Here is a 24,712-nt window from a genome sequence, read left to right as displayed (position 1 = left end):
GAAAGTGTTTTCACTGTTTCCTCTCCGTGCTAACACTGGAATTGCAATGCCTAACCTTAGAACTGCAAGCCCTCCTCACTCAGCTGGTGAAAATAACCTCCTTGAGATAAGAAGATGTTCCTTCTTCCCCTGCAAACACAGAGAAACAGACGCCCATCCATGTCATAAAGATGATCCAGATAAAGGAATGAACTAAAGCATCAAGTTTACTCTCTTGTCCAGTGTGAAAACAAGACTAGGCATATTATAGGTCAGTTCTGATTTCTGATGTTTTTAAAACTGTTCTTGGCAGAGTTATTTACACAAAGGAAAGTTTTAAATTTAAAGGACAATGTACTATGAAAGACACCCCCATGGCTGACCATCTAGTGACTATCCACATACAAACACATCCCCTGGGTCCTCATACTCACACCAACAGGAAGGAGGCTTTGAATTTGTTAACCACACCAAGAACAGTATTCTCCCAAATATCACTCTCTAATATGAGCATGGAAAGACACCCTCCACTTACATGTAGTGTTAAGCCAAAATGATTACAGAAGAGGGGTTTTATCCCAATGTGTAGAGCCACATTTTCTGGGTCTGTTAACATATGTCTGTTCCTATCCTGTGACGTCCTTCTTCTTCCCTTTCTACTCTATTCCCTGTGAAAAGGTTTGTCTGAACTGTTATTCTTACAATTCCCTGCATCTTAGCCACTGTGGATTTGTTAGGGTGTGCGTTTATAAGATGCCAAACCAGTGGGAGGCACACCCAAGCCTGACTGGCAGGGCTGGTATGACCCCAAGAACCTGGGCTCTTGTCCCTAGGGAGCAGGTGAATGACCCATGTACAGGATCTATATGTGTAGCTTGGGTAGCCAAAGGACGGAAGTGCATCCGAGACTGCTAATTGTCTGCCTGTAACTAGTGTTTCCCTCCTCAAAAATAGAACCCTGGTTTTATTTGAAGTGGCAAAACACCCAGCTCGCTCAAGAGTGGGCCAGAGACCTAATCTCCTTTGCCATTAGGCGTGGCCAACAAGATGGGAATGAACTTGGGTGGATGGGGCTTCCAGGAAGGCTCTCTTAGGGGTTGAATTCAGCTGCAAGGTGTACATTTCTGGCCTTGCCTTCTGCTGTCTTCCATTCCTGTAAGCGGAAGTGATGGCTGGAGCCCCAGAAAGCATACAGTGACCACTGCATGACCTTGTGGGTGGAAGCAGAGCAAAAAAAGCAGGAGTCTCAATTCCTGATGGCTCTTTAGACCTGCCTTTTCTGCCCAGGATTGCCTACTACCTCTTTCTTTTAGGTTCTGTGTGAGAAAACAAACCCCCAATTCACCAAAACCATTGTTATTTTGGGTCTTCCTTCCTAGCAGCCAAGCATAACTCCTAAATGACATTGTTGGCTAGTGTTGGCAACCCAACACTTCCCAATAGGAAAGGACCCGAGTCAAGCTACTGAAACATGAAGAGGCATTCACAGGATGATCACAGAAGGTCAACAAAATTCTGGGAGCACAAGATTAGGCTGAAATGCATGAAAGAAAACCATATATGTCCCTCCTTAGAAAGAAAAGTGTGAGAGACCACAAGGAGAGAGGTCTCAGCCATCCCAAATGGGGCCACCCTAAACCAACCAGTCCCACTGAGCCACAGGAATCCCCAACCGTGGATGCACAAGCAAGCCCAGCCCAGATCAGCCATGCCCAGAAGAACCCCCCTGCTGAGCCCAGCACAAACTAGCAACTGACCCACAAACTCATAAACTAAAGAAAATGCTACTATGGGAAGCCAGTTACAAGTGAGGTGGTTGGCTACGGAACACAGGCCATCTGATACAGCTGGGTAGCTTTTGGGGGGAAAAAAGTATGCAGTTTAGTGATTTTTTATATTCACGAGGTTGTGTGTCCTAGCATCACGACTAATTCCAAGTATTTTCGGCAGCCCGACAAAAATCAGCATTCCCCACCCAACCCTCCCCCAGCCCCTGGAAGCCACCCACCTCCTCCCTGCTTCCATGGATTTGCCCTCTAGACAATTCACACATGTGAAGTCACACAATCTGGGACCTTCTGTGTCTGGCTTCTTTCACCAAGTACCATGTTTTTGAGATTCGTGGACATTACAGTGTGTGTCAGGGCTCTGTTCCTTTTTATTGCTGAGTAATACCTCCTCACATCCATTCATCAGTTGGTGGACATTAGGAGTGTTTCCACCCTTTGGGCCGTGGAGCACAGTGGGCATGTGGATGAACATGTGTTTTCATTTCTCTCAGGTAGACACTGGGAGTAGAATTACTGGGCCATAGAGTAACTGTGTGCCTAGCTGGGTGAGGAAGCACCAGACTGGCTTCCGAAGTGGCCGCCCCATGTTGCATTCCCAGCAGGTGCATAAGGGCTCAATTTGACCTACCGCTATAGTGACAAGGAGGGTTCTCCAGGCACTAAGTCAAAGGAAGCAGGGAAGCTGGCCACATGCAGTGCAGTAATGACAACCACAGAACTCAGCAGGTGGCCTGCAGGGGGCGTGTTTATTTCAACCACAGATGTGATCCATGCCCCAGAGGCTCTGGCTCAGGCTCTGGCTCCTGGCTCCCGGGCCTCACTTCCAGCGACCTCCAACTCGGCCCTTCCCTGCCCCCTTCCGGCTGTAGGAGAAGAGGGAAGGGGTGTCAGGAAGAAGGGGCTCCCCCAGCCTCTGAGATTGGCCCTGCCCTCAACTCAGGGAGTCCACAAGCCCCACCCCCAAATTCCCGCTGTCCCGGTCAAGAGGACTGGCAGGCAAATGCGTTCTCTGTTCGCTGACGGGGCAGTGTGGTTGATGGTCTGAGGGTTTGCTGACTGGGGCGGTATGGTTGATGGTCTGGGGCCGGGTTCCACCCACCCACTTGCAGGAGCCGAGGTCAGTATGTTCCTGGGATGGGCTGGGGGAAGGGAGGGATGGGTGACAGAGAGTGGGTGGCAAAGAAGAGGGCCCAAGGCTGGGGTGAAAGAGAGAATGTGGGACATGGGGATAGATGAACAGAGAGCAAGAGAAAGAGAGCTGGGGAGGCAGAGCAAGGCACAGAAGTCACGGCGGGGTTCTCATCCTGTTGACGGTTGGGGCAGTGGGGGGGGATGTCCTGGACACTGCAGGGTGCTGGGCAGCCTCCCCAGTCTCCCCACCTGGATGCTAGGAGCACCTCCAGCTGTGACAGCCACTTGTGTTCCAGCCCCTGTCCAATGCCCTGGGGGGGCAAGACCGCCCACCCCACCTTGAGAGTCCTGACTTTGAGGGACACAGAAACAGGGATGGAGACCCAAGAAGAGGGACCCAGGGCAGATGCCAAGAGGGGGCAAGGGACCAAAGCTCACAGAGAGAGGGAAGGACAGACCCCAGCGTCAGAGTGAGGGGTGGGTGGCACAGGGCTCAGCGCCCGAGACACACTTACAACTTCTGGGCATGGCTGATGCGGTTGTACAGCACGTTGATCTGTGCGGGAAAGAGAGACGGGCTGGGGGGACAGCCTGGGAGACGCATCTGCCCGCCCCTGCCCTGCACAGCGCCGACATCCTCCGTGGGAGACGGGCCTTACCTCATACTTCTGCTGCTTCAGCTTCTCCATCAGGTCAAACTTCTCAGACTCCAGCTGGTGGATCCAGTCCGACAACTCCTGGGCCTTCTCCCTGGGAGGACAGAAGGGTGGCTGTGGCGCCATCCCACGCCCCCAGCCCACAGAGAAGTGCCCAGAGCCACCCCACGAGACTCTGAGTTGGGCAGCACTGTTGCCATTCTGCTAATATCTGAGGCCAAACTATTCAAAGTGAATGGAAGAAAAAGGGTTTCCAGTGTCTGCCCACTGTCTCCACATCCAAAATCCATATTTCCCTAAGGAAGAATGATGTCATGGTTAAGGACCCAGGTTCTGGAGTCCAGAAGCCGATTCAAGTCCCAACTTTGCCATTCTCCTGTTTGTGACTTTTGCCAAGTAACCTCCCCTAGGATCCCATTTCCCTCTCTGTAAAATCATGGCTACCTCCTCTATACCTCTTCTCCCATTCTTCCTTAGAAACAACCTTTTGCAATAGGCCTAGTTAAAAAGCCACTCTCCCAAATCTCCTGTGTAAGTAGGGGTGGCCAATGGGGATGAAAACAGGTCCCTGGATAGGGCTCCCAGGAAAGCCTTTGGTTAATTCATTCTGTGCAACTTCTTCCTGCTGCTTGGATGTGCTGGCTGGAGCCCCAGCTGCCACTTTGGACCATGAGGTGATTTTGAGGATGGAAATATCAGGCTAAATGTGGTAGAGCAGAAAAACAGGAGTCTGGGTCTTCAGTCATTTTCTAGAGTTTTATACCAGCTGTGGACCACCTAGTCTCAGAATTCTCCCATGTGAGAAAATAAGCCTCTGTATTTTAGGCTGCTATGGACAGGTGACTTTACTAGAAGCCAAGCTTATTCTTAACTGATAAAAAATCTATTGCACAGAACTGTTATAGGATGTGTAATGCCTGACACGTAGAAACACTCAATAAAGTCAATGTTACTGTTCATTTTATTATTATTTATATTGCTTGTTTTGTCTTGCTAGCTACCAGCTTTCCACTGCACTCTCCTCTGGGGCACATTTTTATTTGAAAAATGTTGTAAGACCCTCATATTAGACCCTTTATCTAATGAATAAAATTGAGGTAACTGGATCTAAATATTAGTGGACCCAAGTTATGAGTGAGTGTGTGGTGGAGGGCAGAGAAATAAGAAAAGGGGGGAAAGGGGGTGGGGGGATGAGCAGCCACATATTACTTTATGACGGGCTCTGTGAAAATGTGCTCAGAAGGGGGAGTGCAAAGCGATCAGTGGGCTGGAGCCATGTAAACACCTCCAAGAGCTGACCCTGTGCGTCTTTTCTTGTGCACAGTATCCTCACACTGGTAGTTTGAAATCCACATGGTGGACATCATGGAAATGGGCAAAAGCTACGATTGGGACCTTTTGCTTCTGGAAAGCTGGCAGTTTAACATCTACCATCATTCCACTTTATAATGCAGTGAGTACAGGCTGCTGCACCAGATGGCCTGGGGCTCATTCCTAGCGCTTACACTTGCAAGCTGTGCAACCCTAGAGAGGTTACTTAACCTCTCTGTGCCTCAGGAACCTCATCCAGGAGGAGGATACTCATAGTATCTACATCACAGGGTTGTAAGCCCTCCCTGGGGCATGGCTGCTGCAGCGATCACCGATCACCATCATCACCACCGCCGCCGCTGCCATCATCATCGCCATCACCATCATCATCATCATCACCTCACTGACCTTTCACAGGTGTATGAAGTAGACTTTGTTATCCTGGCCTTATTTTGCCAATAAGGAAAGTGAGGCTCAGAGAAATTGCTTGCCATGCCTAGGATCACACAGCTGGTAAGTGGTAGAGCCACCACTGAGCTCCAGCCCCCATTGCTGTGCTGTCTCTAGGGTTGTGGGGGTTTCTGACTTTATGGGTCATACCCCAGGTCAGAAAACATCAGGCTATGGCTGAGGCCCCAGAAGGAGAAGCACTCTGCAGTCTTCCCTCCAGTGCTTATCACAAGATGGGGGCTGTCCTGTGAATGGGAGGTAGAGGAGCAGATGGAGTCCCAGGGGGCAGACACTTGGCTGGAAAGGTCTCACTGACATGTCTGGCTTTAATTCACATAAAGATGGGGCTTCCTGGGCAGCCCGGGTGGCTCAGCAGTTTAGCGCCGCCATCAGCCCAGGGTGTGATCCTGGAGACTGGGGATCGAGTTCCATGTCAGGCTCCCTGCATGGAGCCTGCTTCTGAACCCTCTGCCTGTGTCTCTGCCTCTCTCTCTCTCTCTCTCTCTCTCATGAATAAACAGATAAAATGTACAAAAAAAAAAAAAAAAAAGATGGGGCTTCCTGAGTTTCCACAGGACCTCAATAAGTCAACAAAATCTCCTAACTTTTGGTGAGCCATCTTATCTGGCTTCCCCTCATATGACCCCCCCAGACTCTACATGTCAAGGTAGCCACAAAAAGTGAATCAGTGACATATTTCACTGGAAATACAAGGGAGTCCAGAGAGGGGGACACACTACCTCAAAGTCACACAGCACCAGGGCTCAGACCTGGGCTTCTGCTCTCCCAGAGCTGGGTAAAGATTCCCTTATGTCACCGTCTTACAGCCAGCCCCCTCCCACCCTGAGCCCCCATCCCACCGGTATACCGGAGCTGGTCTTCTCCCATGTGGTCGATGTTCAGAGGCTTTTTACGCTCAGACAGGATACGTAGTTTCATCTCCCGACCTGTCTGGCGCTTACCACGCTTTTGTTCTGCCTGAGAGTAGAGAAACGGACACACTGAAGTGTGGGATGGATCAGAACCCATGGAGCTGAGCTCCTCACCACCTTGTCCCTACACCCAGGAGTCCAGGCCCCCAGCCCCTCCTCCCTCAGACCAGGAGTCCAGGCCCCCAGCCCCTCCTCCCTCAGACCCAGGAGACTAGGCCCCCAGCCCCCACCTTCATGGGGAACCAGAACTCTAAGCCCTCTGTTGCCTCTTCCCTGGAAACATAGACCTTAGGTCCAGAGGAGTGAACTCACCTTGACCAGGTAACCCCCAAAATGGGCTCCCATATTGGACAGAACCTTCTTCTTTTTAGCGTCATCCTCAGCTCGCTTCTTGGCCTCTTCCTCCTCCTTCCGCATCTTCTCCTCCTGAGGGAAGAAAGGGGTTAGCCCTAAGGCCTTGCCCACCCACTTCAGGGAAAAGGTCTGGGATGGGGAGCTGGGAGGGAATCTCACTGGTGAGCTAAGTGAAGCAGGACCAACCAGACACAGTGCATGAGGCAAAGTCAGTGTCAGAATAGGCAAGAATGCAGACATCCTGGGGGTGCCTAGGGGGCGCAGTTGGTTAAATGTCTGCCTTCCGCTCAGGTCCTGACAGGAGGTCCTGGGATGGAGTCCCACATCCAGCTCCCAGCAGGGACCCTGCTTCTCCCTCTGCCTGTGTCTCTGCCTCTCTCTGTGTCTCTCATGAATAAATAAATAAAATCTTTTTAAAAAATTAATCACACCTGCAAAGTCCCTTTTGCCATGCAAGGTATCATATTCATAGACTCTGGGCATTAGGATGTGAGCATCTTTGGGAGACCAGTACTTTGCCTACCATGTCACTACTCCTAATCTTTAAAAGTGCTTCCAGGAGTCCTTGATGTCAAGGCAGATCACATATCCAGAGCCTACGCCAATGGGAATATCCTAACCAGTCTCCTACAACTAGCTAGCAATTTGCTCCAAGTTGGACAGGTGACCAATCTGCACTCATCCCAGAATCATGCAGAAGACAGATAAAAGAGGAATTATAGCCAGAGTTTCTGATGGTCACTTGCCATCCCTGCCTGAGAACGGGATGTCCAGTAGGGTGACCAGCCATCTGGTTTCCCTGGGACTGATGGGAACAGGATTTTCAAGGCCCAGGCCAGGAAAGTCCCAAGCACACCCATGATGACCTCATCACCCTAGGGTCCACAGAAAAATGGGCCCAGGGATAGGAAGACAAAAGCTGAGTCTTTGTGAGCTTGAGTTTCTTGATCCAGCCATGCCTGAAGCAAGTCACACTCCACTTTTCTTTTGGTTATATGAGCCAATAAAATTCTCTTTCTGCTGAATCCGGTTTGGGTTGGGGTTTCTGTCCCTTCCAAAGGAAAGATCCTTGAATAATACACCACAAGGACTTTCTCAGGACAGCAGAAAATATGACAAATGGGAAACAGAGCATCCAGCTGAAGAAGTAACATTTGGTCTCCCTTCCAGGGCAGGGCTGGGCAGGGCAGGGAAGGGCAGGGGAGGCACCCACCGCCAGCTTAGCCTGACGCTCACGCTCCTTCTCTGTTCGGAAGCGCTGCTGCTCAGCTCTCTCAGCTCTGCGCCGCTCCTGGGGCGGGAGGGGGGTGTTGGGGGGAGAGAAGAATGAGGGGGTGCAGGGACGCTGCCTTCCCAAGGAGGTCAAGAGCAGAGATGAGCTAGTTTGAGTGTGGCCATGGACTTGCACCAGTTGCCAGTTCCCACAAGATTCAGCCTCGGGCCTGCACTGTCTGGGAACCATTCCCAGCCCAGCCCCTCACAGGGTGAGGGAGGAACTAGCAGAACCCCACCTCCCTCCACTCACAATGCGCTCTTTCAACGCAATGAGCTCCTCTTCCTCTTTCTTCCGCTGTTCAAAATGCACGTCGATGAGCGTCTGCAGCTCCAGCAGATCTTTCTCCATGCGCTTGCGGTGGATGTCCTGCAGGCCGGAGGGGGGGCGGGGAGCGTGTCATCCCCAGGCAGTGTGGGGGACCCGCACCCACCTGTGCGCACCTCAGAGGAAAGTCAGGGCAGGGCCCTTGGGGGCAGGGATGGACTGGGACAGTTTAGGGAGTCGGGGGGCCGCTGTTCGCGATGCTTGCAGAAGGTGGCACTAGCGACCCACACTAGGTCCATTTTAGGGGATTCCCGAAAGAAGGGAGAAGCCAGGGGCGCCTCTTCCTAATTTGCACAAAGACACCTGGAGACTGAATGTCCCTTACTTACATCGAAGTCCACACGTTCCCCTTCTGGGATCTTGGGGGGGATCAGTGGAGGGACCACAGGCCTGATGGGTGGAGAAGGGGAATAAATGAACAGCCTGAGCTCCCTGATGGAGCTCCCCAGCTGCTGCTGCTGCACTGTTTACCCTGGCAGCCACCAGCCACGTGTGGTTGGGGCACCTGACAACTGGCTGGTCTGACTTGCGATTCCACGTGCCATCTGTGAAACACACTGGATTTTGAAAACTTGGTTCAAAGAAATGTAAAATATTTCACTAATGATGCCGCCTATCAATTGATTACATCTTGAAATGATAAAATTTCAGATATAGTGGATTGAATGGAAAAATCCTATGAAGATTAATTTTATCTGTTTTGTTTTACTTTTTAAAATGTTGCTTGTAATATATATTTTTATACATAAATTATATACATAGATTATACATATGTGGCTTGCATTATATTCGTATTGGGTGGTGCTGCCCTGAGGGGGGGTCCGCCCTCCATCCATGCCTTCATTAGAATTCTCTCTTCTCTGCTTTTTAAAACAGAAACTTCACCTGATTTCCTTCCTACTCCTCTCGCTGTCACCTCTGTCTACTGGTCCCCAGAGAGCCCTTTAAAGAGTTTCACCCTTGGGAATCCCTGGGTGGCTCAGCGGTTGGGCACCTGCCTTTGGCCCAGGGCATGATCCTGGCGTCCCATGTCAGGCTCCCTGCATGGATCCTGCTTTTCCCTCTGCCTGTCTCTCTCTCTCTCTCTCTCTCTCTGTCTCTCTGTCTCTGTCTTTCTCTCTGTCTCTCATGAATAAATAAAATCTTTTCTTTTTAAAAAGTTTTGCCCTTTTATTCGTTCACAGGACACTCCCACAAGGCATGTCATTCATTCGAGTGACTTCGATTATCATCAATTACCAAGGATTCACCAACTCTGTCTCCAGCCCAGATTCTCTTTGAGGTTCCAGACTCAGGTTGACAGGTGCGTCCTGACATTTCCTGCCTTCTCACAAACCATGCTGCCTCTGAGCTCACCAACTTCCCCCAGACTGAGTGGCGGCCATATGGCCCAGACCCCTGGCAGCGGTGCTCACATTCTCCCTCCCCTTGCCCCAGTGACAAGTCTGGCCTCTTTGCCTGGGCATCTCCCCAGTCTGTTCCCCAGTTTCCACCCCATGCTCCCCACCCTAGCTCAGGCCTCGGCCCCTCTCCTGTGAACCTTCATGCCAGCCTCCTCCTGGCCCCCCGCCACCTCTGGCTGTTTACCTTCAGTTCATCTTCCTTCATGACTTTAGAGCGGTGTTTCTAGCACCCAGAGCTCATCCTTAAGTCCAAGCAACCCAGCATTCAAAGTCCTTCTCCATCTGGCCCGTCAGATCCTCCAGCAACTTCTCTCCTCCTTCCCAGACACACACATTTCATGGTTCCCTGGCTATGACATGTGCCTTTGTACCCCTGGGCCTTTGCATATGCTGTTCCCTCTGCATGCAACGCCCTTCCCCTTCCTGCTGCATCCCCTGAGGCCTTCCCTTCTCCAACAAGCCTTCCCAGATCCCAAAGCACACCTGTGCCCCCCTGATCCCCCTTGCTATCTCACTGAGGTCTGACTCCTCTACTCAAAACCTTCCATGCCTCCTCTACTCAAAACCCCCCATGGCTCCACAGGGCCCAGGCTTTCACAGCCCCATGCCTTCTTGCACTCTGCACTCCAGCCATAATGAAATTGGCACCACTGCCCACACCAACCCAGAACTCTCCTTCTTGTGCTCAGATCGCAGCCTCCTTGCATCTCCAAGCTTTGGCCCCAATCTCACCTCCTCCAAGACCCTCCGCCCCCATGAGCTCTCATGGTCTCCACAGATCTGCTTATTTTAGGACTCTCATCATCAGAATGACCTGTGTCTCTGTCTGTTCCCTGAAAGCCTGGCCTGAATCCAACCACTGCACCATGCATGCACCCTGTGAAGCTTTCTCCTTTACAATATCCCTCCCACCTCCTTCAGCTAGTGAACTCTTCATCCCTCAGGACTCTAGCATCACCTCCTCCCCTGGGAAGCCTTCCTTGACTGCCTAGGGCAAACATAGTACCTTCTTGTGTGCTACCCTCACTGTATCTGGGTCTGTTTCACCAACAGAGCAGATGGGTTCTGATATACCAAACACCAAGGGAAGTTCTCTGGACAATTGGCTGACAGAACAAATCCCTGCCCTTTCCTGCTTCAAGGGCCCCACTCTCCTTTTCTGCTTTTCTTACACCCTGTCTCTAGGGGTGGGGGGTACATATTTAGGAGGATGTGATTGGGATGCTTAGCCCCTAGGATCTCACCTTGGTTTGGGGCGCTCCTCTTCTAGTGGGGAGATACAAAGAGATAATTAGCAAGAGTTCATGGGGGTGGGCCTGATACACCCAGAGGAGGGAACTCCCCTCCAAGCCATAGACCCCAGGAGCAGCTCTGGGGGAGAGGCATGAGTAGGGGGGGAGAAGAGGGAACAAGGGAAATCAGGAAAAGGAGGATCACACGCATCAGATATACATTCAGAACTGGTGTGGGGTCCCCCTCCCACTTCTCTGGGAACCCAGGGCTCCAACCCCCCCAGACCTTCCTCTTACATACCAAAGCTCCTGCTCTTCTGCATTTACACCTAGCACTTCAGGGTGCCCCCAGCCCCTCCCCTCTGAGGACACAAGAATCCAGACGCCCAGGGAGAGCCCTTTCTGCAACTCACACCCCAACCTTTGAATGTATATGAAGGAGAAAAGTGACAGGGTCGGGGACTTAGATGGGGGTGGGGGGGGGTGTCTGTCCGCAAACATCCAACCCTTCTACAAGAATTCCTCCAGGCTGGGGAAGAAGGCTTGGGTGTCGGTCCCTTTAAGAAGGAAGGGAATGGGTTAAAGCCTCGGCGAGGCCGTTTCCCTTCGTGGACACCAGAGGGCGCGCGAGCTCTCCGGGGCTTAAAGGACCGGGCCTGGGCGGGTTATGCGGGCGCAGGGGTCCTCGCAGGGCTCGGGGCCCGAGGAAATCCGTCTCGGGAAGCGAAGCAGCCGCGGTTACCTCGCTCTGCCACGGGCTCCGGCTCCTCGGCGGCTGGGGAGGAGGAGGCAGGGGGAGAAGCGAGGAGGGGGTAGCGAGGGGGAGCGGCCACGCCGGGGTGCGGGGGGTGGGGGGGGGCAGGGAGGAAAGAAAGGGTAGAGGCTGTTAAAGGACCTGAAGCCGGGGCGGTCGGGAGCCCCGTGCCCGCCGGCCCCGCCACGCCCAGCGCCCCCTCCCCACCCAGCCCCGGCCCCGCGGGGCTGCCTGGGCCGCAGACCTGCGGGTCCAGGCCTCACCTTCCTCCTCCTCCTCCGCAGCCTCCTCTTCTGGAAGGGCAGGGGGCAGAAAAGGCAGGGTTAGAACCCCACAAGAGAGCACGCCCAGGGTGCTGCGACCCCGAGGGTGGCCGCCCAGGGGGGCCGGGGGCGATGGGCGACCCTTGTCCTCGGGCCTCCCGCGCGTGTCCCCAGGCCACCGAGGGCCACCCACTCCCCACTCACCTTCGGGCTGCTCCCTGAGGACACAGGAAGAGGACAGAGAGGCAGGGTTAGCGTGTTGGAGGTGGGAGAGGGTCCCACCTCTCCATACCCCAGCCCTCCCACCAGCACCACTCACTCCTCATACTCCTGCTCCTCGGTGTCCGACATCCTGTGTCACCTAAGGACCAAAGAACATGCGACTGAGGTGGGGTCCCGATGGAGGAGGGGCTGGGGGCCAGAGTCCTGGGTCTGAGGGAGGAGGGAATGGGGGCCTGAAGTCCTGGGTCTGAGGGAGGAGGGAATGGGGGCCTGAAGTCCTGGGTCTGAGGGAGGAGGGCCTGGGGGCCTTGACCCCTGGGTCTGAGGGAGGAGGGGCTGGGGGCCTGGACTCCCCAGTCTCAGGAAGGAGGGGCTGGGAGCCCTGACAGGGAAAGGGCTCTGGGAGGTGTGGGGGGAGCACAGCCCCAAAGCTGCAGCTCCTGCCCCTCCACCACCACAGCTGTCCTCCTTTGTCTTATGACATGTCCATGGGAACCTGATCTGAGTGGAGATTAGGAGAAGGTATTTGGGAAGGGACTGTGGCCTGAAGACAATAGCTGCCCCACCCCCCAAAGGCTATTTTGGGGGGATGTCGTAGATGGTGAAACAGAGGACATTTCCTAAGAAGGGATTCAAGGGGGGAGGCTCCTGGGAGAATTAGTCACACAGGCTCCCTCTCCACCCCTCCCCCTCCCCCTATCTGGTTATCTTCCCACCTGGCCCCTCCTGGCCCCCTACCCACAGCCTTGAAGGAAGCTGGATTCATCAAGAGCAGTGAAGTCCACACATCTCACCCTGACTCCTACATAGACACCACATCATCTTTGGGATTCCCCCAGGACCAACAGTATCCAGGTTAAGAGCACCCCCAAATCCTGAGACCCACAGATCCTGAGCCCCTCCAACTGATGATGCCCCTAGTTTCTGGGGACAAGCAAGACCTCATGTCTCCAGATTCTGAGAACCCCATTCTTGAGATTCCAGCGTCTGGGCTCAGACATCCCCAGATCTTGACACTCTAGGTCTCGACACCTACATTCTAAAGCCTCAACGTCTTGAGACCCCAAAATCTAGACGCCCAAGCTCAGAGGTACAATTCATGTTGCCCCAAAATTTGGTACCTCCAATCATATGGCTTCAGACCTGGAGACCTCAATTCTCAAATCCCCAGAGTCTGAGGCTCCCAGTCCTGACACCCAGCCCATAAATGTCCAAGCCCAGATATCCCCAATTTCTGAGATTCCCTCTGAGCTCCTAGGTCTGAAGGTGTTATATTCTGGGACACCCCAATCTCGGCACCTCCAGACTCCATAACTCCCAAATCCTAATACCTCTGTCCTCAGGCCTCATAAAGCCTGAACTTCCCAGGAATTCCCAAGCCTTAAGTTTGTACCACCTCCACCTCAGTAGCCACCCCTCCTGTCGTCTCCCCCCCCACACCCCACCCCCGTCTCCCCCCAGTACGAAGCTCCTGGAGACCATTACCTAAGGCTGAGTCTGCAGAGTCGGTGAGCAAATGGGCAGGGCAGATCTGTTGCTGACCCAGCGAGTGGAAGCACCCCTGGTTTATAGTGGAGTCTCAGCCCCGCCCCCCAGGGGAGAGGGAGGGCCTGAGAATTCCTCTCTCAGACCCAGAGTCCAGCTCAGAGGCTGCCCTGCCCCCGCTCTGGCTGCATATTCAGGATCCTGGCACCTCCTGGGGGTCTAGGGACCCCTTCACCCCATCAGCATGGCCTCACACCTAGACTGGGTCAGGTGACCTCCAACCTCCGGGCTCCCCACCTCCCTTACAGCACGCTGAACCCGATGCTTTGAAGTCCCTGGGCTTGGCACACAGTAGGTCCTCAGAGAATACTTACTGACAAAAAGAGCACAAGGGGTGCTTCCTCTTATAAGGCTCTTGTCCCAGTTTCTGTGTCTCTTCGGGCCTCTCTGCATCTCTGATACTGTCCATCTCTCCTTTGTCTCTGGGACCCTCCACCTGTGTGTCTCTGTCTCTGTCTCTGTCAACCCCCTCCCACCCCCACCCCTTTGTCTGCCACCAGGATTCCATCCTGGTGACAACAGGCGCTAAAGCCGGGAAGCAGGTGTGGGTCGGGGGAGGGGAGAGGGTGTGGTGTCAGGCCCATGACCTCACACTCCCCCACCTTCATCTGACACTGAGCTGTTGGGTATTCCTGCCCCCCTTACCCTTACCCACAGCCGGCCACGACCTTGAACCCTAAGGGAGCCAGCCACCCCTCCTGCTTCTCAGTGTCTCTGTCTCTCCCTGCCTATCATCTCTGTTTCTCTTTCTGGGCATTTCTCCAGGGGCTGTCTCTCTGGGTCTCTCCGAGTCTGTGTTTTCACTCCCTGTGTCTCCCCATGCATTTTTGTCTCTGCATTTCTGGGGGTGAATCTGTCAATTTCTGTGAATCTGTCTACTGGCATATGAATGTGTGTGACCTCATTTATGTCTTTCTTTGGCTCTGCATCCGTGTCTTCCTCCATGTCTCTGCATTGTCCCTCTTTCAGTCCCTATTTCTGCCTTGTTTGGTGGTCTCTGATGTGCTTTGTGCACATCGGCCTCTCCATTTCCCCTTTCTTTGCAGGTCTTTCTAGGAATCTCTGTCTTTTCTCCCTCTCTGTGGGTCTCTGGCTGTCTCTGTGTGTGTGCATGTCTCTCTCCTTGAACCTCGGTCTGGGCATCTCTGCACACCCTGCGTGTGAGGCATAAGAGCTGGGAACGCCCCCTACTGCAGACCCAGCTCTGCTCCTGCTGTGTGGTGTGGCTTTGGGGGACTCTCCCCTCAGTCTTCTCATCTCCCTCACACCGGACCCCCAGGTAGCAGACTTGCAGCCATTTCTAGCTCAGAGAGAAACTTTATTCCTCAAGGACACCTTCAGGGCCAGGGCAGGGGGCAGCCAGCTCAGCCTTCAAACTTTTTCTTGCGGCCCTCCATTCCACTCAGCGCATCGATGTTCTTACGCCAGTCTCCCACCTCCCGGTTTTCCTGGAGGAATGGGGCCAGGAGTGAGGGCTTCTCTCCCATCTACACTCTCTCAAATAGCCTCCCCCCAATCTTTGGCCTGCTGGGCCACTCTGCTTTGGATGTCCATTTTGAGATCTGCTTCTGGAAGGCTTCTCATCCCCTCAGGCGATCCCATCAAAGTTGCCCCCATGCACATCCTATCTCCCTCATGCACTTCTGGCCTCCTTGCTACTTCCTTTCTCCCTAATGCACTTCCTGGCTTCCCCTTCTACTTTCTGGCTTCCCCTTGCACTTCCTATGCCCCTCCTATACTTCCTATTGGGGACCTCTTACCAGATTCTTCTCCCCATAACTCCAAGTAGCATCTGCCCTGAGCTTAGGCCCAATGACTGTTATGTCCCACACCCTCTCCTCTGAGCACCCCCTTTCCTGGCTCTAGCCACACTCACCTTCTCTGTGTCCTCCTTCTTCACCTGCTTGAGGTGGGCCCGCAGGTCTAAGGACTCCTTAGCCCTGGTGCCCAGCAGCGCCTGCATCATGGCATCTGCAGAGATCCTCACCCTCCGCAGGGTGGGCCGCTTAAATTTGCCCCGAAGGTCAAAGATCTTCTGGGTCAGATCTGCTATCTGGGGGCAGCCATAAGGGAAGGTAGAAACCTCCACCAGACCCATTCTTCCACCCTATACTTCCCTCTGCTCTCTTTCCAGGCCTATGGAGGTCTCATCCAGGCTCCTCATCCAGTAACTGTAAGCCCTCCCGACGGGCCCAGCCTCCTCTCTGAAAAACACTTGACACCTCCTGGTGCTGCTGCATGCATCCCACAATTTCCTGACCCATGCCTGAGCTCACCTATCAACAACACCCGATGCTCCAGCTACACATTTCCACGAATACAGCTTCTGCGTTCCCAACTCCTGGCTTTTGTGTGCTATTGTCCCCTCTGCCTGGAACAGCCTTCCCTAACCACTTTATACTCATTCTTCTGCCCCATCCCTGCCAGGCCCAGCTGTCCTGGATCTCCTGGTGTCTGCAGTCAACAGCAGCTGCAAGGGCGTGGACTGAGACCACAACCCCCCGGCACCAGACTCTACCCGAAGGGACCAAGACTGCCCAGGGCCCCCCACCTCTGTGATGTTCTTGGTGACTTTCGCCTCCACATCGTATCTCTCTTCATCCACTTTGTCCACTCGGGCGTGGAGTTGTCGGCACAAGTCCTGGTCAAGAATGTGGTATGTGTGGTTGGGGGGCCGGGGTACTCTGACTCCTGAGTCTGAGGGAGGAGGCCCTGGGGGCCTGGACATCTAGTCCTAGAGGACTCTGGGGCAGCTGGAATAAAGGGTGCTGGGAGCCAGGAGTCCTGAGAATCTGACAGAATTGGGGCTGGAGAGCCTAATCTCTGGGTTTTGAGACTGTAGGCAGCTGCAGGCCATATTTCTGAACTCCTGAGGGTAAGGATTAGCAGACTGGATCACAAGGTCCAGAGCAGAGGTAGGGGACAGTGACTAGACCGGTGAGTCCAAACCATGCAGGAGCGGACACTAGGTACCTCGGATCCCCATCTGGGCAGGAGTCCCTGATGAGAACGGTACCTGCAGCTCCGCGAAGCCCAGCCCGGCTAACTCCAGCGGCTGGCACCGCGTGCTCAGAGCGCGCCCTTTCTCTCCGCGCCGCTCCTCCGCCTCCCTCTCCAGCTCTTGCTTCGCGATCTGCAGCATCAGGGTCTGCAGAGGCGAGGCCGGGGACCGCAGCCCACCCGGGGAGGCGGATGAGGGCTGCGCGGCATCCGCACCGGGGAAGCCGCCCTGGCCAGGACAGCCCCCCAGTTCCAGGCAGGGTCCGCGGTTTTCCAGAGACGCTCCCCTTCAATCCGAGGCTCCGCCCCCGTGGCGGGGAGGGGGTGGGTGCTGCTCACCACAAGCCACGCTCACTCCCCACTGAGGCCTCGTCCTACCCCCTCCCGCACCCGACCCTCCAGCTCCACCCCCTGAGGACACCTAGGCGCCCCCTCCAGGCCCACCAGCACCTTCAGCTGCAGTTTCCTCGAGGCGGAGATCTTGGACTTTTTCTGCCGGGGTGACATGGAGCAAGGAATAATCAGGGCGGGGAGTAGGAGACAGATGGTCGGGGGCATGGGTAGGTTCCAGATTTGGACTCGCTTCCCGCTGAAACTGAGCCCCTCAGCCCCATCCACCAACCCTGACCCCTGACTGCTTAGGCAGTTCCCATAGGCAACGAACTCCGCCCATAGGCAGGCCACACCAATCCGAGCCCTCCCTCCGCAAAACCCCGCCCCTAGGGCGCAGCTTCCTCCTAGGCTCCGCCCACAGCCAAAGCCCCGCCCCAGCCAAGGCTCTGGCACCGCCCCTCCACCCCTGGGTCCCGCCCCCTCTGCGGACTGGGAACCGAGCCCCGCCAGCCCCAAGCTCACCTTGGCGTGCGGCTCCGTGGCGTACGCGCGGTAGTTGGCGGAAGACTGGCGTCGGATCGGGGCCGGAGCGGGGGGCGGGCACCCCGCCTGGGGTTGGGGGGATGGAGCCACGTCACTGCGGCCCCCCCCAGCGCCCCTCTACGGGTGGAGCTGCCACCTCCCGCCCCAGGGCCCACCCTGCGGCTCCCTCCCCTGCCGTGGACCCCGGCCTGCGCCTCCTCTCACCGCATCGCCGCTCCTGAAGGAAGAGACCGGGAAGGGGGGGTTAATGGTGGGCCTCTGTCCCGTCCAGTCTAAGGGACCCCAGGGGCCGCCCACCAGCTGCCCAGTCCTCGGGTTCCAGGGAGTCTGGTTCCCAAACCTTCCTTCGTGCCGATAGCCAGGAGTCTGTCCCCACCTCCCTCCTCAGGCCTCACAGGCCCACGTCCCACCGCCTCGGGCCCTGCAGGTCCGAGTTCCCTAGATGCACTCACTCATCCGCCATGCGCAGACTCAGGCCAAGGCTTGCAGGAGGCAAAGAAGGGCAAGGGGCGATTGGAAGGTCAGTGAGGGGGCATCCGGGATGACCTTGAAGGCCCCCAGAGCTTCAGTCTGTCTGCACTGCTCAAGCTTCACTGAAGACACTGAGATAAGGGGCGTGGACTGAGACTAAATATACTGCTGCCACCTCCTCCCCCTGCCCAGGATGTGAGATAACCGGGGCGCGTGAGGGGTGGGGTGGGCTGTGCTCCAGCTGGATCACCCTTCCACCTTGGAGGCCTGGAACCCAGCCCCTCCTCCCTCACACGCAGGGGTTCAGGCCCCCATTCCCCTCCTCCAGCAGACACAGGAGATCAGGCCCCCAGCCCTTCCTCCCTCAGATGCAGGAGTTCAGGCCCCAGCTCCTTGGTTCTTCAGACCCAGAAGTCTGGGGCTCATCCCCACACTAAACAGTGATCTCCATGAGAGCTATGATCACTTTCTGTGTCCCAAACCTGTTAGCCACTCAATAAATTTTGTTGATTTATGTGACGATCCAGGTATGGTCCAGACTCTCAGGCAATAACAGCCCAGAGAAATCCACTTGGAACTAGGTCTCCTCTCTTAACCACCCTAGCCCCTTCCCTGTCCCAGCCCTGGAGACAAAAGTGAAGACAAAGACACAAGGGCACATGAAGAAGAGGACACCACTCTTTTTATCTGGACTATGTGGGTGTGGACCAGCCCTGGAAAGCAGATTCCCCCAACCCTCAGGTAAAATAGGACCTCTGAGGACAAGAAAACCACATAGAGGGCCTGAGACTCAGGGCCGGATCTCTAGAGTCTCAAGAATGGAATGTGGAACCCTGAAAGAACACTCTAGAATTCTAGGAACAGAATATAGAATCCCAGGAAGGTAATCTGAAATTCTAGGGACACCGCTGGAGCTGTTGGAGAATATTGAGAGTATACCCGAGTGAATATTCTAGAGGCAAGCTCTACTTCCAGGACCTGACCTTAGAGGTCAGAGATGGGGGACTGGATATCTGGGAATGGGGTCAGACTCTCTGTGGGTGGAGCCAGAACCTTGGGGAGTAGAGCTGGAGTTTGAGGGGTTCTGAGCGCAGTTTGAGGGGCTAAGAGGGTGGGGTCCCGCCTTTGAGAGGCTGACTCTGGTTCTCAAGGGCTGGAGCCAGGGTGTCAGGGGGCGGAGTCATGGATTCCGAAGCTGAGTCAGTGTGCTGGCCAGCAGAGTCCAAGGCTTTGCAGAAGCGCGCAAAGGTCTCCGAGGGCCTGGCCTGGGGTGGGGGCGTGAATCCAGCCGCCTGAGCTAACTCTCCAACCCGGGCAGCAAAGCCCTGCAACTGCTCCTGCCTCAAGTCCACCAGGTACCTGAAACAAGGAAGGGGTGTGTTAGGGGGTCCCCGGCTGTGAGCCCAGGGCTGGATATTCCCTGCCCTGTGCTCCCACTGGCTGGCTCACCGGGCCAATTCCACCACCAAGCGTCCTCCGGGGGCCACACAGGCCCCGAGATCGGGGCTGAGAAGATGCACCATCCTGAGTAGAGAAAAGTGAGGGCTGAGGGCTGAGACTTAGACTTTCAGGTCCTGAGGGAGTAGTGGGGCCAGGGAATCTGGGTGCTGACTGAGGAGGGGCTGAGGGCCAGGATTCCTGGGTGTGAGGGCAGAGAAGCCAGAGACCTCTTTCTTACCCACAGGCCACATAGAGCAGCTGGAACCGTCCCTTGTAGCAGCTCTTGTGGTGAAGGGTTTCTGCAGAGCCGAGAGGCAGGAAGTGCACAGTGAAGAATCCCGGGGCAGAGGCAGCTGGGGATGAACCCACAGTTAGGCAGGCACACCAAGCTTGGAGATAATGCTCCTTGCCTACGTGTCTTGAAGCCCTTTCTCATCATCTCTTGTAGATGGATTCCTGGAAAGTTCTAGGAAGGTCAGCCCAGCAAGCAGAGATCCATTTTACAGACTAGGCAACTGAGGCTCAAGAGAGGGAAAGAGCGGGTGGCCCATGGCCATAAGGGTCATCCAGACACTCAGGAAGAGCCAGGTTAGGTGATGGTTACCAGGGCGCAGGACCAGAATCAGGGCAGGGGAAGGGTCTCTCCACGGGTGGGCTGGGCCCCAGCATCCTGTTAGAATACTCTAGCCGCAGGTAGGATTAGAATTCTGTTGGAATTCAGAATGATAACAATGGTGTCAAGATTGAGGAAAGGGAAAGAAATACAAAAAAAGAAAAAGACATATCAGGAACAGGAGATCACTTGTCCAGTCGTTGGAAACCATATCATTACGCACTTGGAGCTGAAAGACCTGGAACCTAACGCCCAGGATGGGGGTCCAGGTCCCACTCTTTCCCTGGGGGATGATGTGACCCCTTTACCACCCAATTCGCATTTCAAGGGGGTCAGCGAACCAGGACGCTTACTACGCTCTGGGCTTGCAACCTCGCCATCCTCGCGATCCCCGCGATCCTCGCCCTGGCACATCTGCTCGGGGTTTCCCTGGGTGTTTCTCGGGCGCCCCCAGGCGGCCATCTCTCGGAATAGCTCCGTCACGTTGTGCTGAGTGATCTCCCCAGCAGTCTGGGGAGAGAAGGGGCGCAGCCAGGATGACGCGGCTGGGCCTAGAGTACACCATCCCTCCCCGGAACGCCCAGTGCGAGGTGTGTGCTGGCGAGGGGAGCGGTTAAAGTACAGAGGGGCGAGGCCTCGAAAGCCCTCCCTCAGCCCCAGCACCTGCAGTCACACACCTTGACCGGCTGTCCGTTGCTGGTCCGCAGGAGGCTCTCATCGTCTGTTTCGATGCCAAAGGCCACGAATGGCCCCGTGGCGATGTCCCCCCAGTAACCGCGTGCTGCGATACGCTCCCCGTGCTGGAGAGAAAAGGCACGTGAGGTCAATGTTGGAGACCCCGGTTCCCGTGTCACTGAAAAGAAGCACTGGCCCGGGCAGGGAGAGGACACGTACATGGCTCAGGAAGCGACCCGACGCAAGGGTCCGGTTTGGCACATGATAGGCGCTGGAGTCTCTGAGTTCAAAGGCGACACCCGTGTCCCTCCAACGCCGGAACTCGCGAGTGTGGATGACTCGGGCCTGGATAGAAGGCCCGAACGAACAGGTCTAAGCAAATCTGGTATATGGGCCCCCAGTCCCACCTCCCTCGGACCCCGGAGTCCGGGCCCCCAGCCTCCCAACCCCCTCACCCCGCGATCGTGCAGCTTCATGTGCAAGTCCCAGTCGCTGACACCGTGCCGGGCGTCGTAACGGGAGCCCAGGTAGTGACGCAGCCTGGAGTCCCAGAAGCGACTCATGGGGAAGGCTTCGGGCTCCTTCTCTCCGCCCGCCCAGAAGCGGAACACAGCCTCCAGGGCGTCGCGCTCACGGAACTGCACGGCCGGCACGCGGGAGGTTGGGGGGCGGGGAGAGAGTAAGGGGGAGGAAGCTGCAGGGAGAGCCGGATCTTCTGCTTTACCCTCCCTCCCACCCCAGGGCGCGAGGAGGATTCTCCCATTTCTCAGAAGAAACTGCAGTTCCGAGAGTAGAAGCCACCACCTAGGTCACATCCCCCAGTGACAGCTGGGGGGCTGGGGTTCGAACGCCATCAACGAAAACCCTTTTGGGCTTCCCATTTCCATTCTTCCCGTGGCCATCGGGATCCTGGGCAGTGGCGGCACCTTGAGGGCGCCTAGGCTGAGCCAGGGCAGCTGCTCCTCCAGGCGGTCGGGCTCCGGGACCAGGTGCGCCAGGCGGTCGGCTTGCGCGCGCACGAAGGCGGCCACCTGGGGGCGCAGCAGCGCGTTCCCCCACACCTCCAGGAAGGTCTCGCTTCTCTCTGGGGTAGGGGTAAGGGGGCGGGAAGAAGGAGAGAGGGTTAGTGGACAGAGCAGTCGAGTGAACCCAGAAATGAGACCCGTGTGGCTGACGCACACCCTCTTTAATCTTATTATGTCATAGTCATGTGAGTATAAGGGACACTGGCCAAATCCCCATCCATCCCCCAGACTCTAAGAGTCACTTACACCCAACCTAAGTCTCCTCCTAGTCTTCCCCACCCACCAGATGAGCCCAGTCCTGCAGCTCATGTTTGAATTTTCCTCACCTTATAAAAGAAAAAGTTATGTATAGATGGAGATGGAAATGGAGATTTATGCATGTTAAAATATTATAGTGTTAAATTGTTCCTTTTTAGTTAGGAATCTTACCAGAGAACTATTCATCTTTAGTTGTATACAGGTTTATATCTATATCAATGTATCTCTATCAATATGTAAATTGTTTCATTTAGTGGTTTAAGAATCCTGTAATAGAGAACTATATACCTTTAGTTAGATAGCTAGGCTCAGAGCCTTTTATGAGGTACACTGTGACATGTGTGCAGTGTATTCTGAATGCTCTGAGCTATTAACAACTACCCTCCAAGGTCGTGAAAACAATGATGATCAGTAAGAGGTACTGATCCTATATCATAAGCCAGGAGCTATGCATTGTTTTTGGTTTTGGTTTTTTTTTTTTCTAATTGAATCCTCACAAGAACTCTATGGGGAAAGAACTTTTAGGATCTCCCTTTTATCAATGTAGAAACAATGTGGGCCCAGAAAGGGACAGATAGTAGCCCCAGGTCACTCAGCAAGCAGAGCCAGAATTTGAACAGACTGTCTCAAGTCCAGACTTGGCTCCAGACACTGGGCCAAAATCATTGCCATCATGAGATCATGATTCCTGCCACCCTGCCCCTTCTCTTCGTCCTCCTCCTCCCAGGGCTGCGTCTTCAAGGCAGACTCCCTGAGATTCATGCCTCCAACTGAGGACATTCGGACCTGTAGGAAGGCTCTGAAAAGGACTGAGCTCAGTTCTGCCAAACCTTCCCCACATCTGGGGGACCCACTACCTCTTAAGAAGTCCTTTGATTTCTTTTGGTCCTCTCCTGTGCTAGGAGCTTTTGAATGCTTACCCTGTGCCATGCATTGTGCTGACAGCTTATGTGCATTTTCTCCTGGAATCCTCTCTCTCTCTCTCTTTTTTTTAAAGATTTTATTTACTTATTTATTCATGAGAGACACACAGAGAGAGGCAGAGGGAGAAGCAGACTACCTGTGGGGGAGCCCCATGTGGGACTCGATCCTGGGACCCCAAGATCACAAGCTGAGTCAAAGGCAAATGCTCAACTGCTGAGCCATCCAGGCATCCCTGGAATCCTCTCAATGGCTCTAGGAGGTATATTTAGCCCCATTGTACAGGTGGGAAGAGTTGAAGCCCTAAGCCTGACAAACTAGTGAACAAGTGATGCAGTAGGTAGCTAAAATGTTTACATATTGATATGCCAGAACCCCTGCAGGCAGGGGGAAGAGGCTGCGGGCCAGAATGTCTGGGTCCTTGCAACTGACCTTGCAACCCCATCTTCTCAGGTTCCTCTAAAGCTAGGCTGAAGATCAGCATGTGTCGGGCCACAGCTTCCAGATTATTCTCTAGCACATAGAACTGGAAGATAGATAGAGCAAAATGACTCTGAGATCTGTATCCCTGGCTCCTTGGAGACCCAGGGATGGAAGACTTCAGCCTCCTGCCTCCAGAGGACCCAGGCATCCTGTACACTGGCCCCTTTCCTTCAAACACAGGAGTCTGGGCACTCAAACCCTCCTCCCCACCATTATTCAGGGACCGCGAATCCTTAGGCTCTTCCTCCCACTTGAACTCGAGTCCCCAACCCTGAAGTCTAGGTCCCCAGCTTCTACCTCCCTCAGACCTAGCAGTCCAGGCCTCCAGCTCTCTTTCCCTTCAAGGACTCAGGAATCTGGGCTCTCATCTTCATCCTCCTCCCTCCCCAGAATCCCAGCTCACGTGTAACCTCCTGCGAGGCCACAGCGCCGCCCGGGCCAGGGTCCGAAGCAGGTGCCGCCCATCCACGGAGCCCACGAGCAGTACATCTAACTCGGGGGTCCTGGGCTCGGTATTGTCCCGCAAGTCTGAGTCCACAGGAGGACCTGGCAAGATGACACGGGCTGGGGTCTGTGGCCTGAAGAGTGCCCCAGAACGGTGGACTACAACTCCCAGTAGGACTCGCACGCCTGGCCTACGTTCCCAAGGGAGCTGTGCCTCTAAGCATTCTGGGACTCGTAGTCCTCAGAGGCCACTTGGGCTGCCCAGTGAGGGGCTGCGGCGCCATTGGAGCCTCGGAGAACGTTAGGGCGCCGCCTGCCAGGCTGGGAAGGCAGCCGCCTTGTCAGATATGGTCCAGCGTGGGGACTCACTCTCAGCCTGCAGGTCCAGCGCCGGGGACAGGCCCCACCAGGATACGGAGCCGAAGCCTGCGCCGGAGCCCGCCGGCGTGGTCATCGCCCTGCAGAACAGACATCCTGGGAGTCCCCAGACATGATCCTTGCGTCGCCCCGCATGCCCCTCTCACCGCCCCTCACGTCTCGGCCCTCTCCTCCAAGTGACACCCCCCTCACCTCTACCCTTCCAAAGACTCCCTCCCTGCTCGGTGCTGCGCTCGGTTCCGCACCGCGTACACACACTGCCTACCCCCCCCTTCCTTCTCGACCAATCAGCCAATGGGAGTACGCGGGTTGGCACCGGTGCGATCAACTGACCAATGGGAGCGAGCGAGGCACGACTGCTATGAACTTTTGGCCAATGGGAGAGCTCGCGGACGTGGAGGGTGTGTGGACGCGGTTGTCATGACGATGGCGCGGGCGAAGAAAGAGGGGGGCCGGGGGAGGCTGGGGCGGGGCCTGGGGAAGTCCACATCTCTGAGATGGAGAAG

At 55.1% G+C, this 24,712-nt stretch overlaps 3 protein-coding genes and 1 long non-coding RNA gene across 4 annotated transcripts; all 4 read right to left on the bottom strand.

Annotated features, from left to right (window-relative positions):
• Positions 1-2,496: 2,496 nt before the first annotated feature.
• TNNT1 (troponin T1, slow skeletal type) lies at positions 2,497-8,689 on the bottom strand. Its single transcript, XM_077914918.1, has 8 exons — positions 8,533-8,689; positions 8,129-8,245; positions 7,817-7,894; positions 6,562-6,675; positions 6,186-6,295; positions 3,560-3,650; positions 3,416-3,456; positions 2,497-2,632 (listed from the first exon to the last, which is right to left on the bottom strand). The coding sequence occupies exons 2-8, from the start codon at positions 8,225-8,227 to the stop codon at positions 2,587-2,589; spliced, it is 579 nt and encodes a 192-aa protein (XP_077771044.1). The 5' UTR covers positions 8,228-8,245; positions 8,533-8,689; the 3' UTR covers positions 2,497-2,586.
• Positions 8,690-11,579: 2,890 nt separating this feature from the next.
• LOC144323944 (uncharacterized) lies at positions 11,580-13,930 on the bottom strand. The gene is made up of 4 exons (XR_013389334.1): positions 13,563-13,930; positions 12,162-12,216; positions 11,856-11,877; positions 11,580-11,613 (listed from the first exon to the last, which is right to left on the bottom strand). It is a non-coding gene; the product is annotated as an uncharacterized LOC144323944 (long non-coding RNA).
• Positions 13,931-14,919: 989 nt separating this feature from the next.
• Positions 14,920-18,119, bottom strand: TNNI3 (troponin I3, cardiac type). The gene is made up of 8 exons (XM_077914910.1): positions 17,951-18,119; positions 17,703-17,715; positions 17,478-17,564; positions 17,073-17,114; positions 16,639-16,770; positions 16,174-16,263; positions 15,499-15,675; positions 14,920-15,070 (listed from the first exon to the last, which is right to left on the bottom strand). The coding sequence occupies exons 1-8, from the start codon at positions 17,959-17,961 to the stop codon at positions 14,987-14,989; spliced, it is 636 nt and encodes a 211-aa protein (XP_077771036.1). The 5' UTR covers positions 17,962-18,119; the 3' UTR covers positions 14,920-14,986.
• A 510-nt stretch (positions 18,120-18,629) lies between these two features.
• DNAAF3 (dynein axonemal assembly factor 3) lies at positions 18,630-24,495 on the bottom strand. The gene is made up of 12 exons (XM_077914904.1): positions 24,399-24,495; positions 24,198-24,286; positions 23,788-23,930; positions 23,334-23,427; positions 21,624-21,781; positions 21,153-21,335; positions 20,917-21,042; positions 20,700-20,822; positions 20,376-20,532; positions 19,648-19,762; positions 19,419-19,493; positions 18,630-19,328 (listed from the first exon to the last, which is right to left on the bottom strand). Exons 2-12 carry the CDS (start codon positions 24,280-24,282, stop codon positions 19,073-19,075), a joined length of 1,515 nt encoding a protein of 504 aa, XP_077771030.1. The 5' UTR covers positions 24,283-24,286; positions 24,399-24,495; the 3' UTR covers positions 18,630-19,072.
• Positions 24,496-24,712: the final 217 nt, after the last annotated feature.

Source organism: Canis aureus, chromosome 1 (assembly GCF_053574225.1).
Source record: "Canis aureus isolate CA01 chromosome 1, VMU_Caureus_v.1.0, whole genome shotgun sequence".
In the NCBI taxonomy this organism is placed as follows: Eukaryota; Metazoa; Chordata; class Mammalia; order Carnivora; family Canidae; genus Canis; species Canis aureus.
Note: the sequence above shows the minus strand (reverse complement) of the source record. Positions and strands in the feature narration are given on the sequence as shown.

Coding starts and splice junctions, on each gene's coding strand:
- TNNI3 (XM_077914910.1), bottom strand. Junction 17,115..17,477: donor CCACGGAGCCGCACGCCAAG/GTGAGCTTGGGG, acceptor TCACCCCGGCAG/AAAAAGTCCAAGATCTCCGC. Junction 15,071..15,498: donor AGAAGGAGGACACAGAGAAG/GTGAGTGTGGCT, acceptor CCATTCCTCCAG/GAAAACCGGGAGGTGGGAGA.
- TNNT1 (XM_077914918.1), bottom strand. CDS start 8,227: ATGGAGAAAGATCTGCTGGAGCTGCAGACGCTCATCGACGTGCATTTT. Junction 6,296..6,561: donor TTGGGGGTTACCTGGTCAAG/GTGAGTTCACTC, acceptor CTCTACTCTCAG/GCAGAACAAAAGCGTGGTAA. Junction 3,457..3,559: donor TGAAGCAGCAGAAGTATGAG/GTAAGGCCCGTC, acceptor TTTCCCGCACAG/ATCAACGTGCTGTACAACCG.
- DNAAF3 (XM_077914904.1), bottom strand. CDS start 24,282: ATGACCACGCCGGCGGGCTCCGGCGCAGGCTTCGGCTCCGTATCCTGG. Junction 23,931..24,197: donor GCTGGACCTGCAGGCTGAGA/GTGAGTCCCCAC, acceptor TCATCTTGCCAG/GTCCTCCTGTGGACTCAGAC. Junction 20,533..20,699: donor GCAACGGACAGCCGGTCAAG/GTGTGTGACTGC, acceptor TTCTCTCCCCAG/ACTGCTGGGGAGATCACTCA.